A 12,400-nucleotide genomic window follows, 5' to 3' on the forward strand; every position below is an offset into this window, starting at 1 on the left:
GGGGGGAGCATATCCTGAGCCTTATTTATCCCATTATTTTATTTACTGCTATTTATATCCCCACTAAAGGGTTGTTTGCATGGTCCTGCCTCCTTGTTTTAATCACTATTCCTGCATCGCAAGGGGTCAGACTGGAAGACCCCCTAAGATTTTGGCTGCTTTTCCAAGCCTGGCAGACTCCTGTGCCCCTTGTCCCTCCCCCCCCTGCCTAGCTAACCCCCCTGCTCTGACCGCTATGCCCTGCTGCCTCTGCTCCTTGAAGCTGACCTTGCCTGCCCTCCTCCTCTCTCCTGGCGCAGGTGCTGTCAAGATGCCGGAGCAGAGTAACGACTACCGGGTGGTGGTGTTTGGCGCGGGGGGCGTGGGCAAGAGCTCTCTGGTGCTGCGCTTCGTGAAGGGCACCTTCCGCGACACGTACATCCCCACCATTGAGGACACGTACCGGCAGGTGATCAGCTGCGACAAGAGCGTGTGCACGCTGCAGATCACCGACACGACGGGCAGCCACCAGTTCCCGGCCATGCAGCGCCTCTCCATCTCCAAGGGCCACGCCTTTGTGCTGGTCTTCTCCATCACCTCGCGCCAGTCGCTGGAGGAGCTGCGCCCCATCTACCAGCAGATCGTGCACATCAAGGGCAGCGTGGAGAGCATCCCCATCATGCTGGTGGGCAACAAGTGCGACGAGACACAGCGCGAGGTGCCCACGCAGGAGGGAGAGGCCACCGCCAAGGAGTGGAAGTGCGCCTTCATGGAGACCTCCGCCAAGATGAACTACAACGTCAAGGAGCTCTTCCAGGAGCTGCTCAACCTGGAGAAGAAGCGCAACATGAGTCTCAACATCGACGGCAAGCGCTCCTCCAAGCAGAAGAGGACAGACAAAATCAAGGGCAAATGCAGCCTGATGTGAGGAGGCCACGCCCACCCACCAAGCCCCACCCCACCTGCCCCTCCGCTTGGCTCCGTCTTCCCTGCTCCTCCTCCTCCTCCTTGGCGGCGTCCTGGCGGCGCTATGGGAACTGCCGCGTCCAGGTGCTGCTCTGCGTCTCGGTGGGGCTTGGGGAGCTGGACTATATCCCAGCAGCACTATGGGCACTGCACCACCTCTTCCTAGCACCGTGGGGACTGTGCTACATCCCGGCAGCGCTATGGGAGCTACGCTGCATCCTAGTGGTGCTGTGGGCGCTGTAGAGCCTCTTAACAGCACAATCTGCTACGTCTGAGCTGTGCTGTGGGCGCTGCACTGCCTCTCTGCAGGGCTATGGGAGCTGTACGACATCTGGGCAACAATATGGAACTGTGCTGCCTCCTCGTGGCGCTATGGGCACTGTAGGGCCTCTCAGCAGCGCAGGGGGAGCCGTCCTACATCTTAGCAGCCCTGCGGACGTGGCACTGCATCTCAGCAGGGCTTGGGGAGCTGTACGATGTCCCAGCAATGCAGCAGGCACTGGGCGGCCTCTCGACAGCACCATGGGAACTGCGCTACGTCCTGTCAGCGCTATGGGCGCCGCACTGCCTCTTGACAAGGCACTGGGAACCGCAGGACATCTTAGCAGCCATGGGAGCTGCCCCTCCGACCCACTGGCTCCCCACAAGTGGGAGACGAGACTCGCTCTGCTTCCCTGCCCCACCTCCCACTTGTTCCCCTTGAACACAAGGACTTTTCGGGGTGGGGGTCCCTTGGTGCTGCCACTCAGGAGGGCTTCTGCAACCAAGGCAGGGCTGCCGCAGCAAACTGGGGGGCCAGCAGGACCAAGGAGGTTGCCCCCCAGACTCACCCATTTTGAGTCCTGAATCTCCTTGCTGGACTCTGGAGGGGGGCGAAGAAAAGAGGATCTTCTGTGACCTCCCCATCCCGCATTTATTGCCCCTCCCCGCTCACCCTCCAGACTTTGGCCTGCGAAGATGTTGGGGGCAGCCAGGGGGCTGCCATGCCGCTGGGTTTCCCTGCCCTACCTGCTTCGAAGGAAACCCCCGGTGGAGATGACTGCTGCTCCAGGGCCCTCCTCACAGGGACGTCGCGGGTCTCCTTTGTGGGCTTGCGGAGGCACAGGGGGAGCGTCAAGGCAAGGGGCGCCTCCTGGCCTCTCCTGCAGCCCAGAGGCCTGGCCAACGGGCGCCCAGCAAGGCCACAGAGGAGAAACTGAGGTTTCCGGGGGCACACAGAGCAGCTCCCCCTTCCCCAACGAAGGGCCCTTCTCAACATGCCAAACACCGAACGTGGCAAACGTCCCCGTGAACTTTTGAACATGTCATTTATTTTTTATTTTCAGGGTGGGCGGGGGGGGGATGGGCTTGATTTTTTAAAGCTGCATAAAACCATAAGGCACAAGAGAACATTTCTGCCAGTGAGGTGAGTACGGAGGGGAGTGAGGAAGGGAGAGGGGGCTGGGGTTGGGTTTGAGAAGGGGCAATGGAGGCGCCAGCCCGGCCTTAAGATGGACTCCCCAAACCTGGTTCTCACCAGGCGCTTCCTTGCCCATTCATTTTCTTGCACCTTTTCTCTCTCTCCAAGGAGCTTGCAGGGGGTTGGGCTAGATGACCCCTGGGAGTCCCTTCTGACTTGGCAATTCTGCGATTCCAATCCCCGCAGTGACCCTGCAAGGTGGGCTAGGCTAAGAGGCAGCGAGTGTACCCCAAGGTCACCCAGCAAGCTTCCTGGCCGAGTGAAAGGGATCTGTTTTATTTATTTTCATTTATTCAGTTTATGGACTGCCCTTTATCAAAAGATCCCGGGGCACTCTCCAACATTAAACACACATTGCAGAGCACCAATAATAAAAATGTAATAAAAAGTGTAATAGCAGACAGCATAGTAATCAAATAATCAGGCAATAACAGCCCCCTTCCCCAAGCTTTAAAAGGCCATGGATTATTTAATTTGAACCCTAGTCTCTCCCAGGTCCTAGTCTGGTGCTCTAACCATTGCACAATCACTGCCTCTCAGTGTTTTTTTCTTTTTAACTTCAGCGCCTGTCAGTATGGCTGTCTCCCCGCCAGGAGGAGGCGCTATGGGAGAAGTCGGATCTGTAGCTGGGTTATTATTAGATTATTATTATTATTATTATTATTATTATTATTATTATCATTATTAGTATCCCACTCACCCACCCCAAATTGGGACTCAAGGCGGCTGATGCCAGTTAAAACAGTGCAGATAAAATCCAGAAGCACACAAAGTATAACTGATAAGGAGTAATTGAAGCTTTGATGGAATTAGAGCAACAGGAAAAAAATACAAGCAGTAAAAACTGCACTGGCCCATTTGAAATCTCTTTCCCCAAGGCCTCTAGGAACAAGGATGTCCACAGCTGCAAAGGAGAAGCAAGGAGGGAGCTAGGCTGGTTTCCCTAGGCAGGGAGTTCCAAAGTTGCCTGCAGGGGCAGATTGAGGGGAGTGCGAGTCAACGGCCCTGCTTGCAAGGAAAGGCAGGAAGGAGCCAGGTGCTGGTGTTATGCGGGGCGCTGCTGAAATGCCCCCCAATCCACTGCTGTTGCTTAGAAGGAGCCACCACCGAGAAAGCCCTGTCCTGCTTCCCCAACAAGTGATCCTAGGAGGGTGGCAGGAGATAAGATCTCAAAACCTGGGCAGCTTCGTTTGGGGCGAATATGGCCATCTAGACAGCATGGACCTCTGCTTTGTAGGGCTTTAGAAGGCATAATCAGAGTTGGGCCTGGAAACTGACCACTAGTCGGTGGGGCTATTAATAATACTAATTATTACTATTATTACTATTTATTATTTCTTTGCCACCAATCTGACCGGGCTGCCCCTGCCACTGTGGATGACTTCCAACAAATTAAAAACATCCAACACAGCAAAACATCCAACATCAGAACATTTTTAACTTCTGAAAGTAAGAGCTATTCAAGAGTGGAACGGTCTCCCTTCCTGGGAGGTTTTTAAGCAGAGGTTGGACGGCCATCAGTCCTGGATGCTTTCGCTCAGATTCCTGCATTGCAGGGGGTGGACTAGATGTTCCTTGGGGTCCCTTCCAACTGCAATTATGTGATTCTATGACCCTTCCTATACAGGCTTGCATTCAGATGTTGTCTAAAAGTCAGGTGGCCGTTGATTTCCTTGACATCTGACGCAAACAAGGGCTCGCCTGCTCTCTCTAACCAGCCCCAGTCAGCAATCGGGCTGCTTAATAATAATTCATTTATTTTCTTTCTTAGATTAATCCCAAAGATCTCTGGGCAGTTCATGAAATGAAATTGGGGGCAAAGTCCCTCCTGCACAAAGAAGCTGCTTTAGGTAGCTACAGACAAGCTTTGCGTTTTACAGCATTGAGAATTCCTGCAATGGTGCCGCGCCGGCCTTTATTCTAGAGAGCAGGAAATATCAGGAGCGGTCATTGAAAAGCGACTCTTGCGAGGAGGAGATCCTTGGCTTCGGCTCCGATTCAGGGTTCTGCAACTCTGTGCAGACTTTGGAAATGGTTCCCAGGAAATGTGTGGCAGTGTTTTTGTCCCAGAGGCAGTGGCGTGCTGTGGGGGGCGAGGGGGCCGTGGCCCCAGGCACGTCAGGCTCCCTTGCTGAGGCCGCGGGGCAGCCAGAGCCGGGACTTTTCCTGGCCCATACCGGTACTTCCCCAGGACCTCCCTCCTGGCGGGTGTCCTTGGGCAAGGGGTGCAAGGAGCAAGCGGAGCAGAGTTGCCCGCTTGCCTGGCACCTGCTGGTGCCCGCCCATGTGTTGCACGTCCGGGGAAGGGCTGCGCTTGGCCCCTCGGTCTGCCCTCTTCCGCCTTCTCCCAGGCCCTTGAAGGAGCGCCAGCCGCTGCTCCCGCTGAGCTGAGAGGGCCAACGCGGCCCCTGGCAGGCGACCTCCGCCAGGCACAGGAGCCACGGGGCACAGTGAGCCACGTCCACCTGTTGCCTCCTCACGACCCCCACACGGAAGCCTTGCCCTGGGCGCTGGCAATGCATGCTGTGCCGTCAAAGCTACACCTGACTAAGAGAAGCCTGCGAGCGAGATCCTGAAGATGTCTTCCGGAGGGGTCTGGACAGGGATCGGCCCTCAGCAACGTCACCTAGCTAAAATGTGCCTGGGGAGGTTTCGTTCCCGAGCCCTTTTCAAAGGCAGCCCCACGTGGAATGCGTTGCGGTAGTCCAGATGGGGTGCAAGGGAGGCGTGGCCGTCCCCTCAAAAACCCTCCCCAGTGCAGACCCTGAGGGGAGCCACCCTCACCAAAATCTTTTTTATATATAAGTTTTTTATTGGTTTTACATAAAGATTGTACACAACAAACATAACCATTCCAAAAATAAAAAAGAGGTTCTTTCGAACCTTCAGACCTCCTTCCCTCCCTCCGTGGGTTCCATTTCTAAATTTTATTCCTGTATCTTTTACTGTAATCTATCTATTATATAATCAAGGTATCCAAAGTTCATGTTACTCTACAAGCGTCAATGTGTTCCTGCCAATGATTTCAGCTGTTTACAGTGGTCTCTCAAATATGTTAGAAAGTTATTCCAGTCTTTTAAGAATACTTGGTCTTCCTGATTTCTGATCTTTCCCGTCAGTCTTGCCATTTCAGCATGTTCCATCATCTTGGTCTGCCACTCTTCTCTGATCTCCTTCTTTCCATCTCTGGGCTACAGGCATCCTTGCTGCCGTCGTTGCATACAGAAACAGTCTTTTGTTTTCTTTTGGTAGTTCTGCACCTATAATACATAACAAAAACTCTGGCTTTTTTCAGCTCGTTGTATATCATTTCCCAGAAAGCTTTTACCACCCCACATGACCACCACATATGATAAAAAGTACCCTCTTTCCTTTTACATTTCTAGCACACACTTGAACTGGTTCTATACATTTTCGCAATTTTACTGGTTGTCAGATACCAATGGTACATCATTTTTATTTTATTTTTAAATAATTTTTATTAACAGGCCAATCAAATCACATTAATTCCAAATCACATTAATTCCAAATTACACAGCCAAATTTTAAAATTTTTGTTGGGGGTACCCATGCTTCGAGCTCCGAAAGGGATCCAAACATCTCTCTTGCTGCTGCTTTAATATACACAGTTCTGGTCCAAATAGTATTCACAGTTCTAATCAATCTTCTCTTTGTTGTTTTCCTCATCTTCTTGTTGTTATCATATATTCCTTTCTTTGTGATCTCTGATAGTTTCCACAAGCGGGTTGAAAACAAACGTTGTTATATCCTGTGTGGATTTTACACTCATCCAAGAGCCATATCAAAATAGACAGACATCATTTCAACACCTCCGTACAAAACGTTTCCCACAGTCTGTCCTGGTTTCCACAGGCCTGCCGCCCTCATAAATTTTCTCGGGGCCCTGCCAGGCCGATCTCACATTCCAATATAGTAACGGCCATAGTCCTCCTCCCCCTCAGTCCTCCTGCGGGCAGGCCTGCCATAACACTCTCTTTTTATGACTGCGTCACAAAGAACTCCCTTTCCTTTCCCGATGTTTCCACAAGCCATGTCCTTGATTAGTAATCAATTTCCACACAGTTCCCAATCCTCCTGCTTGTGATCAGTAATTGCAATGATTCTTTCTTAGGGGGGAGGGTTATTGGGTACTCACATAAGACAAAAAAAGAAAAGTCCCCCCCCTTTCAGTCTCGCTCCGACATACCAATCCCTTGATGAATCTTCTTCTTGATTTATTGTTGAGTCCAGCCCGTCGCTCCACATCCCAGAGATCCCTTTAATTAGCAGTCTTTACTCCCGATCTTCACTCGAAGTATGTGCATTTGCTTCTTTCTAATTGTTTATTTCAAGCTGCTGCAGCCAGTGCGCGATCAGAGACAGCGTCCGGGAGAGCCGGACCCACACAAGGGCTTTGTGCCTAGTGCCCTCACCCCCTTCTTTCGAATCCGGGGGTGATTTATGGCCACAGCAGGCAAGGCAGTGTTCCCCATTCCCTTGGGGCAACAAGGGAGGCTGCATACTCCCATATCAGCCTCTTAATTACCTCGTGTGAGCCGGAGAGATGGTATTGCCGGCCATCTTCCAATGCGCCCCTAGCGGCCCCTATTTTATTTATTTATACAAAATCTCAGCCTTTAAAAAAAATACATAGTTTAGTTTGTTACTTACAAATCATATCCAAGTAATTAATAAAGACAATACCAATCACAAGCTGACATACAAAAATGTGCAATAAAACTGAGGTATCACAACTATATACTGATAAAATTGGATATAGATTTATATGACACTCTACATAATCTGAAAGCTGATCCTGACAATGCTTTTTTTAATATCATTTTAAAAGTCATTCTTTAGTAATAAGGAATTCCAAGTGTATCCAATACCATCTGAATTGCTTGCAGAGGATCAACAATCTCTTTTATATTACCTTTCCTTAAAACCCATTCTGGTCTCTGCCTTGAAACTATTGTTGTTCTTAGAGGAGTTGCTGGGACAGAGAAATGCCCATTTTTGTATGCGGCCAACTTCTGTTTGGCAAGCATTCTTCGTGCATCCATTTGATGTTTCCGTGCTGGGAGTATAAACAGGCTCTGAAGGCGAGTACCTACTTGTGAGCTGCCTCGGATCTCAGAAGCTCTTTTTGAGTCCTTTGAAAGAAGAGCAAGCACGTCTTGGTAAAAATGCTTCCACCTTTCTCTGAAACTTAGTCACCAGCTCTCTCTCTGTACATCTGAAGTAGGTCCAGTAAAGTATCAACACAATTCTCCACTGTGTAAACGGCTTCAGTTGTCTTTTCATACTTTGACAAATTAAGCAGGACCTGGACAGAATAACGTATGACATCCATGCTAGGGACACTGCGATTACAACTCCGTATCAAAGTAAAAATAGTGGATACTGCTTCATTCTGGACCATACTTTCACAGCAAACGGGTGACAGTCGGGTAACAACCTCCAAGTCTTTTAAAGCTGCCAGAATGTAAGAAAAGTGTTTATATTTGAGAAGCCGATCAATGGCAAGTGCTGTTCTGTACATCATTTTCATGTAATTTTCTTTCAATGAACACCAGGCTGTAAACTTCAGATCCTCCTTCCATAATAAAAACTCCCATGATAAAAACTGTATATTATAACCAAAATCTCTTGCCCAGTGTATCATTATTGATTTAACTTCTTCATCTTTAGTGAGCCTTTCTAAAAGTAATTTATTCATTTTTGAAAGTAATTTCACATTATTTTCCAACAAATCTTTTTCAAACCTTGACATCTCTGTACCATAACTTTTTTTATCCAGTTTGAAGACATCATTTAATTGATGGTACTGTAACCAATCTGTTAGTATCTCTCTAATGTCTTCAAACTTTTTCCATTTTAATTGATCTTCCACTTCTGCTAACAGCTCTATTTAGATTGCCCAGTCACCTCTCATGTTTAATTTTTTAACAGATATTGCTTCTAACAGAGAGAGCCACCATGGTGTCTTCCGCTCTAATAGATTTTTATACTTCTCCCATACCTCATAAATTGATTTTCTTACTAGGTGGTTCAGGAATCGCTTATGTCCTGTCGTTGTTTTCATACCATAGCTATGCCTGCCCACCATACCTGCTATCATGACCTTCTGGGGTGCCCTGGAGCGGGGCGGGGGGAGGACGAGCTCAAGGAATGGCGTTGGCGGGGTGCAGCGCCAGGGTTGTGGGCGAAGGAGGCTCCTGCCCTGCCTAGGGAACAGCACCCGTTTGCCCTTCTCCCGCCCCTTTTCAGCGGCCCTTCAGTTCCTTTTTTTGAAAGTGCATTTTGAAATATACACATTCCTAGATCTATAAATACCGTATTTTTCACTCTATAACACACACCCGACCATAACACGCACATAGTTTTTAGAAGGAGGAAAACAAGAAAAAAAATATTCTAAACGAAACAGTGGATGTATGATTTTTGTGGTTCATGCTGTGGCCACAGACATGTGATCTGACGGTGAGTTTGGGGTAGCCCAATGCAAAAATCCTGTGGATCCATGTGGATCCATGCTTTCTAACCACGTTTTTGCACCACTGCGGCCCCAGGCAACAGTGGGTGCGTGATTTTTTTGGTGCAAGCTGTAGGCATGGACATGCTATGTGATCTGATGGTGAATTTGGGGTGACCCAGTGCAAAAATCCTGAGGATCCATGTGGATCCGTGCTTTGTAACCACGTTTTAAGTGGGGAGGGAAGGAAAAGCACTCAAGGGACAAGGAACACGCGTGGGGTGGGTGGAGAAGGATACTGTTAATAATGCAGAAGAGGGGTATAAGCGGAGAAGGCTCCTCTCCTCTCCCGCTTTGCTCCTTTAAAGCAAGCAGGCTCTCTGTCCCTCTCTCCTCCCCACTCAGTGGCTCTTCTCCCGCTTTGCTGTTTCAAAGCGAGCCACGGAGGAGGGAAGGAAGGGGAACCATGGATCCTCTGCTCACGACTGCAGCAGATCCCCCCGTCATCCGTAGGCATTCGCTCCATAACACACACAGACATTTCCCCTTACTTTCTAGGAGGAAAAAAGTGAGTGTTATCGTGCAAAAAATACGGTATATAAATAATTGCAGTAAGAAACGGGTGTTTTCAAAAGGGGTTTGTTGTTGTGGTGTCCAGGGGGATCTATAAATTATTTTTCTGTTTTGTTTTTTAATTATATACTTGTTTCTGTCCTGTATTTTGTTCTGTGAACCCCCTTGAGATAAGGGCGGTATAGAAATCTTAATAATAATAATAATAATAATAATAATAATAATAATAAGTCTAAGATATCTGTATTTTCAAACAATATCCTCACCAAAATCTTAGTCCAGTGAATTTTAATTGATTGTAGAATTGTAGAGCTGATGGGGACCCCGAGGGTCATCTAGTCCAAGGCAGGAATCTCTTGCCCAACATGCGCTCAAACCCATGGCCCTGAGATTGAGAGTCTCGTGCTCTTATCCACTGAGCTCACTAACCTCTCTCTTTCTCTGTCTCACTCACATACCCAGCAGGAGGAAACCTCTGAATCCCAGTTGCTGGAAACCGCAGGGGGGAGAGCTGCTCTTGTGCTCAGGTCCTGTTTGTAGGTTTCCCCAAAGTGACCATTGTGGCCACAGGCGACTGCCAGGTTGACCTGGCCTGATCCCGCAGGGCTTACGCTCTCCCAGTGCCATCAATGTCAGTTTCCATTCTTTTAAACAACCACCACCAAGTCTCTAGTCCCTATTGATTTTGGAAATGTAAAGGGAGGATTCTGCACAAGGAGAAGCTGCGCAGTCTGTCAGGTCCTGCTTGGAGGCATCTGCTTGGCCCCTGTGAGGCCATGGGCCCCCTTTGGCCTGATTCGGCAGCCAGGCTCTTCTGCTGTCCTCGTGGAACCTCCATGTCCAGAGGCAGTCTATCTGGATCCCCAGGTTCTGAGAAGCATTTGGCCAGTGTGAGAAGAGGAAACTAGGCTAGTCAGACCTCCTATTCCAGTGGTCTTATGTTCTCACCCCCAATGGCCCTGGGTCAAAGCCCGCAGTCTTTGCTGCTGCCCAGGGATGCTGGCTTTTCCAGGGTGGGCCTGGGGAAAAAACTGGTGTTTCTGCATTTGCCAAGGGTTCCTGTAGCCAGGCAGCTCCTTCTCTCCTCACTGGCAGAAACAGAAGCAGTGGAGCGACTTTCTCTGCTGCGTTGGCACAATTTATATTGGTTATTTGAAAAGCACCAGGGGTCCGACTCAGCAGCACAATTCCGCGATCCTGGCACGGGGCGTGCAGTGCCTGGTCCCTGCGCTGTACGTGTGCCTGTTTGCCCCTGTGCCGCTGCCAGCCATAGACCTGCACAAGGCCACCCTCAGAGGCTCCTTCGGGCAGCGGCGGAGCGCTCAGGACCAGCACAAGCCTTGGGGGTCCGGGCAGCTGCTCCGCTTTCTCCCTGGTTGTGGGTCGCTCGGATCCGTCATCAAGGGGGTGAATTTTAATTTGAGTTAGATGTGTTCATTCTTGGAAGCTGGTGCTCCTCTGGCTCCCTTTGGTCTCCCCACCCCCTGTGTGTGTGTCTGTGTGTGTGTGTGTGTGTGTGTGTGTGTGTGTGTGTGTGTGTGTCTGTGTGTGTGTGTGTGTGAATCTGCCCCATCTTCTTTGCTGGCCCAGGAATTGCACAATCCGCTCTCTTGTCTGCTGGGCCCAGGACAGCGAAGGGGGTCTCTTCTCCCTCACCCACTGCCTCCTCTCCATCTTTGCCGGCTGGGATGTCTTGTATTGGATCATGAATGGTGCTTCTTTAAAATTTCAAACGGAGGCAGTCCTTTGCATTGTAAATAAATTGAAAAACAATCCCTCTCACCCCACGTTCCCTCTTGACGATGGCAGCATGACAACATCAGCTACTGTGCATAACTGGCTTTTTCCAGAGAAAAAAGATAGCAAAAAGGGAAAATAAAAGACGACCATATTATAATAATGTAATCCAACAAAACCGATGGTACAATATGTAGCTTTTATCCTAGAAATAGTCTTCCTTGAATGAATGAATAAAAATGGATTTATTGTATCCCATTCCTTCCCCGCTCCCCTTGCCTGGTGTTGTTCTTTGGTCAAGTCGGGACCCTGCAGGGAGGTGAGGGGATCCGATCCTATCCAGGAGTGATGGGGGGGAGCAAACTTGCCTGCCCTCCACCCAGCGGCAGCTCCCATTGCCACCATCCCCGGCCATACTGGGAGCAATGGGCAGCCATTGAAAAGGCTTTGGATCATCAGAGAAGGAAATGGAAGCAAAACTGCCAGGATTATAAATGTCATTATACAAATCTATGGGGCAACTGTATTTGCAGTCCTGTGTCACCTCGCCTCAAAAAGGATATGTGTAACTCGCAACTTATGCAAATTTAAGATTTACGCACTCGGAGAACTAAAAAAACAAATGAGTAGTGTTAGAAAAGTTGTGTGCTACCCTACTCTCTGCAAGATCCCAGGGGGTTCCAGGTGCTCACCCAGCGTCTGTGGTCCTTTGGAGAACTGAGACGCGCCAGAGAAAGTTGCAGCTTTAATAAATACTGTTTATTTCCCTATTTGCACCTTCTGTCTGCATAGAGAGAGTCCAGATCTTACAGCGTGGTCATTTCAAGAGGGGCTGCCCAAGATGGATCCCAGTCTTTCTTCCTCCTCCTCCTTCCCAGAACACCTTGCCAAAAAGCTCTCTTACCCTGGCAAACCCCCAGTCTCTGTTCACACCTCAGGGCAAGGGGGGAGGACAGTTTTCTGGACTTGCCAATGGCCTTTAATTGCCCTCTATTGTTTCTTAATGGCCCCAACTTGGCCACCTCCATTTGCAGAGACTCCCTCAGCAGCTTCTCTTCTCCCTTCATCCCCCAAGTAATCAAAATCCTTGCATTTGTTAATTTCTAGGGTTGAGGGTCATGCCACCCCTTAAGCCAGGAAAAGGCCACCCTGGAGGGCATAGGGGTGGAGGTCATCTGTGGGGGCAGAACTGGGCACCTCCGTCTCCCTTC

At 49.5% G+C, this 12,400-nt stretch overlaps 2 protein-coding genes across 3 annotated transcripts in view; both read left to right on the plus strand.

Annotated features, from left to right (window-relative positions):
• DIRAS1 (DIRAS family GTPase 1) overlaps window positions 1-12,400 on the plus strand; it is a 140,512-nt gene that overhangs the window by 10,146 nt on the left and 117,966 nt on the right. The window contains exon 2 of one of the 2 annotated variants that reach the window (XR_014543366.1): window positions 300-4,629. Coding sequence is in view for 1 of the 2 variants with exons in the window: in XM_083594965.1 (XP_083451091.1) it covers window positions 311-907 (597 nt within the window). In the remaining variant the exon portion in view is untranslated. Of the gene's footprint in view, window positions 1-299; window positions 7,019-12,400 lie in introns of those variants that run through there. The other variant, XM_083594965.1, reaches the window with a different exon arrangement.
• GNG7 (G protein subunit gamma 7) overlaps window positions 1-12,400 on the plus strand; it is a 126,844-nt gene that overhangs the window by 10,146 nt on the left and 104,298 nt on the right. The gene's annotated exons all lie outside the window — the stretch shown is intronic.

The sequence above is a fragment of the Podarcis filfolensis genome, assembly GCF_964270895.1.
Source record: "Podarcis filfolensis genome assembly, chromosome: 18".
Classification (NCBI taxonomy): domain Eukaryota; kingdom Metazoa; phylum Chordata; class Lepidosauria; order Squamata; family Lacertidae; genus Podarcis; species Podarcis filfolensis.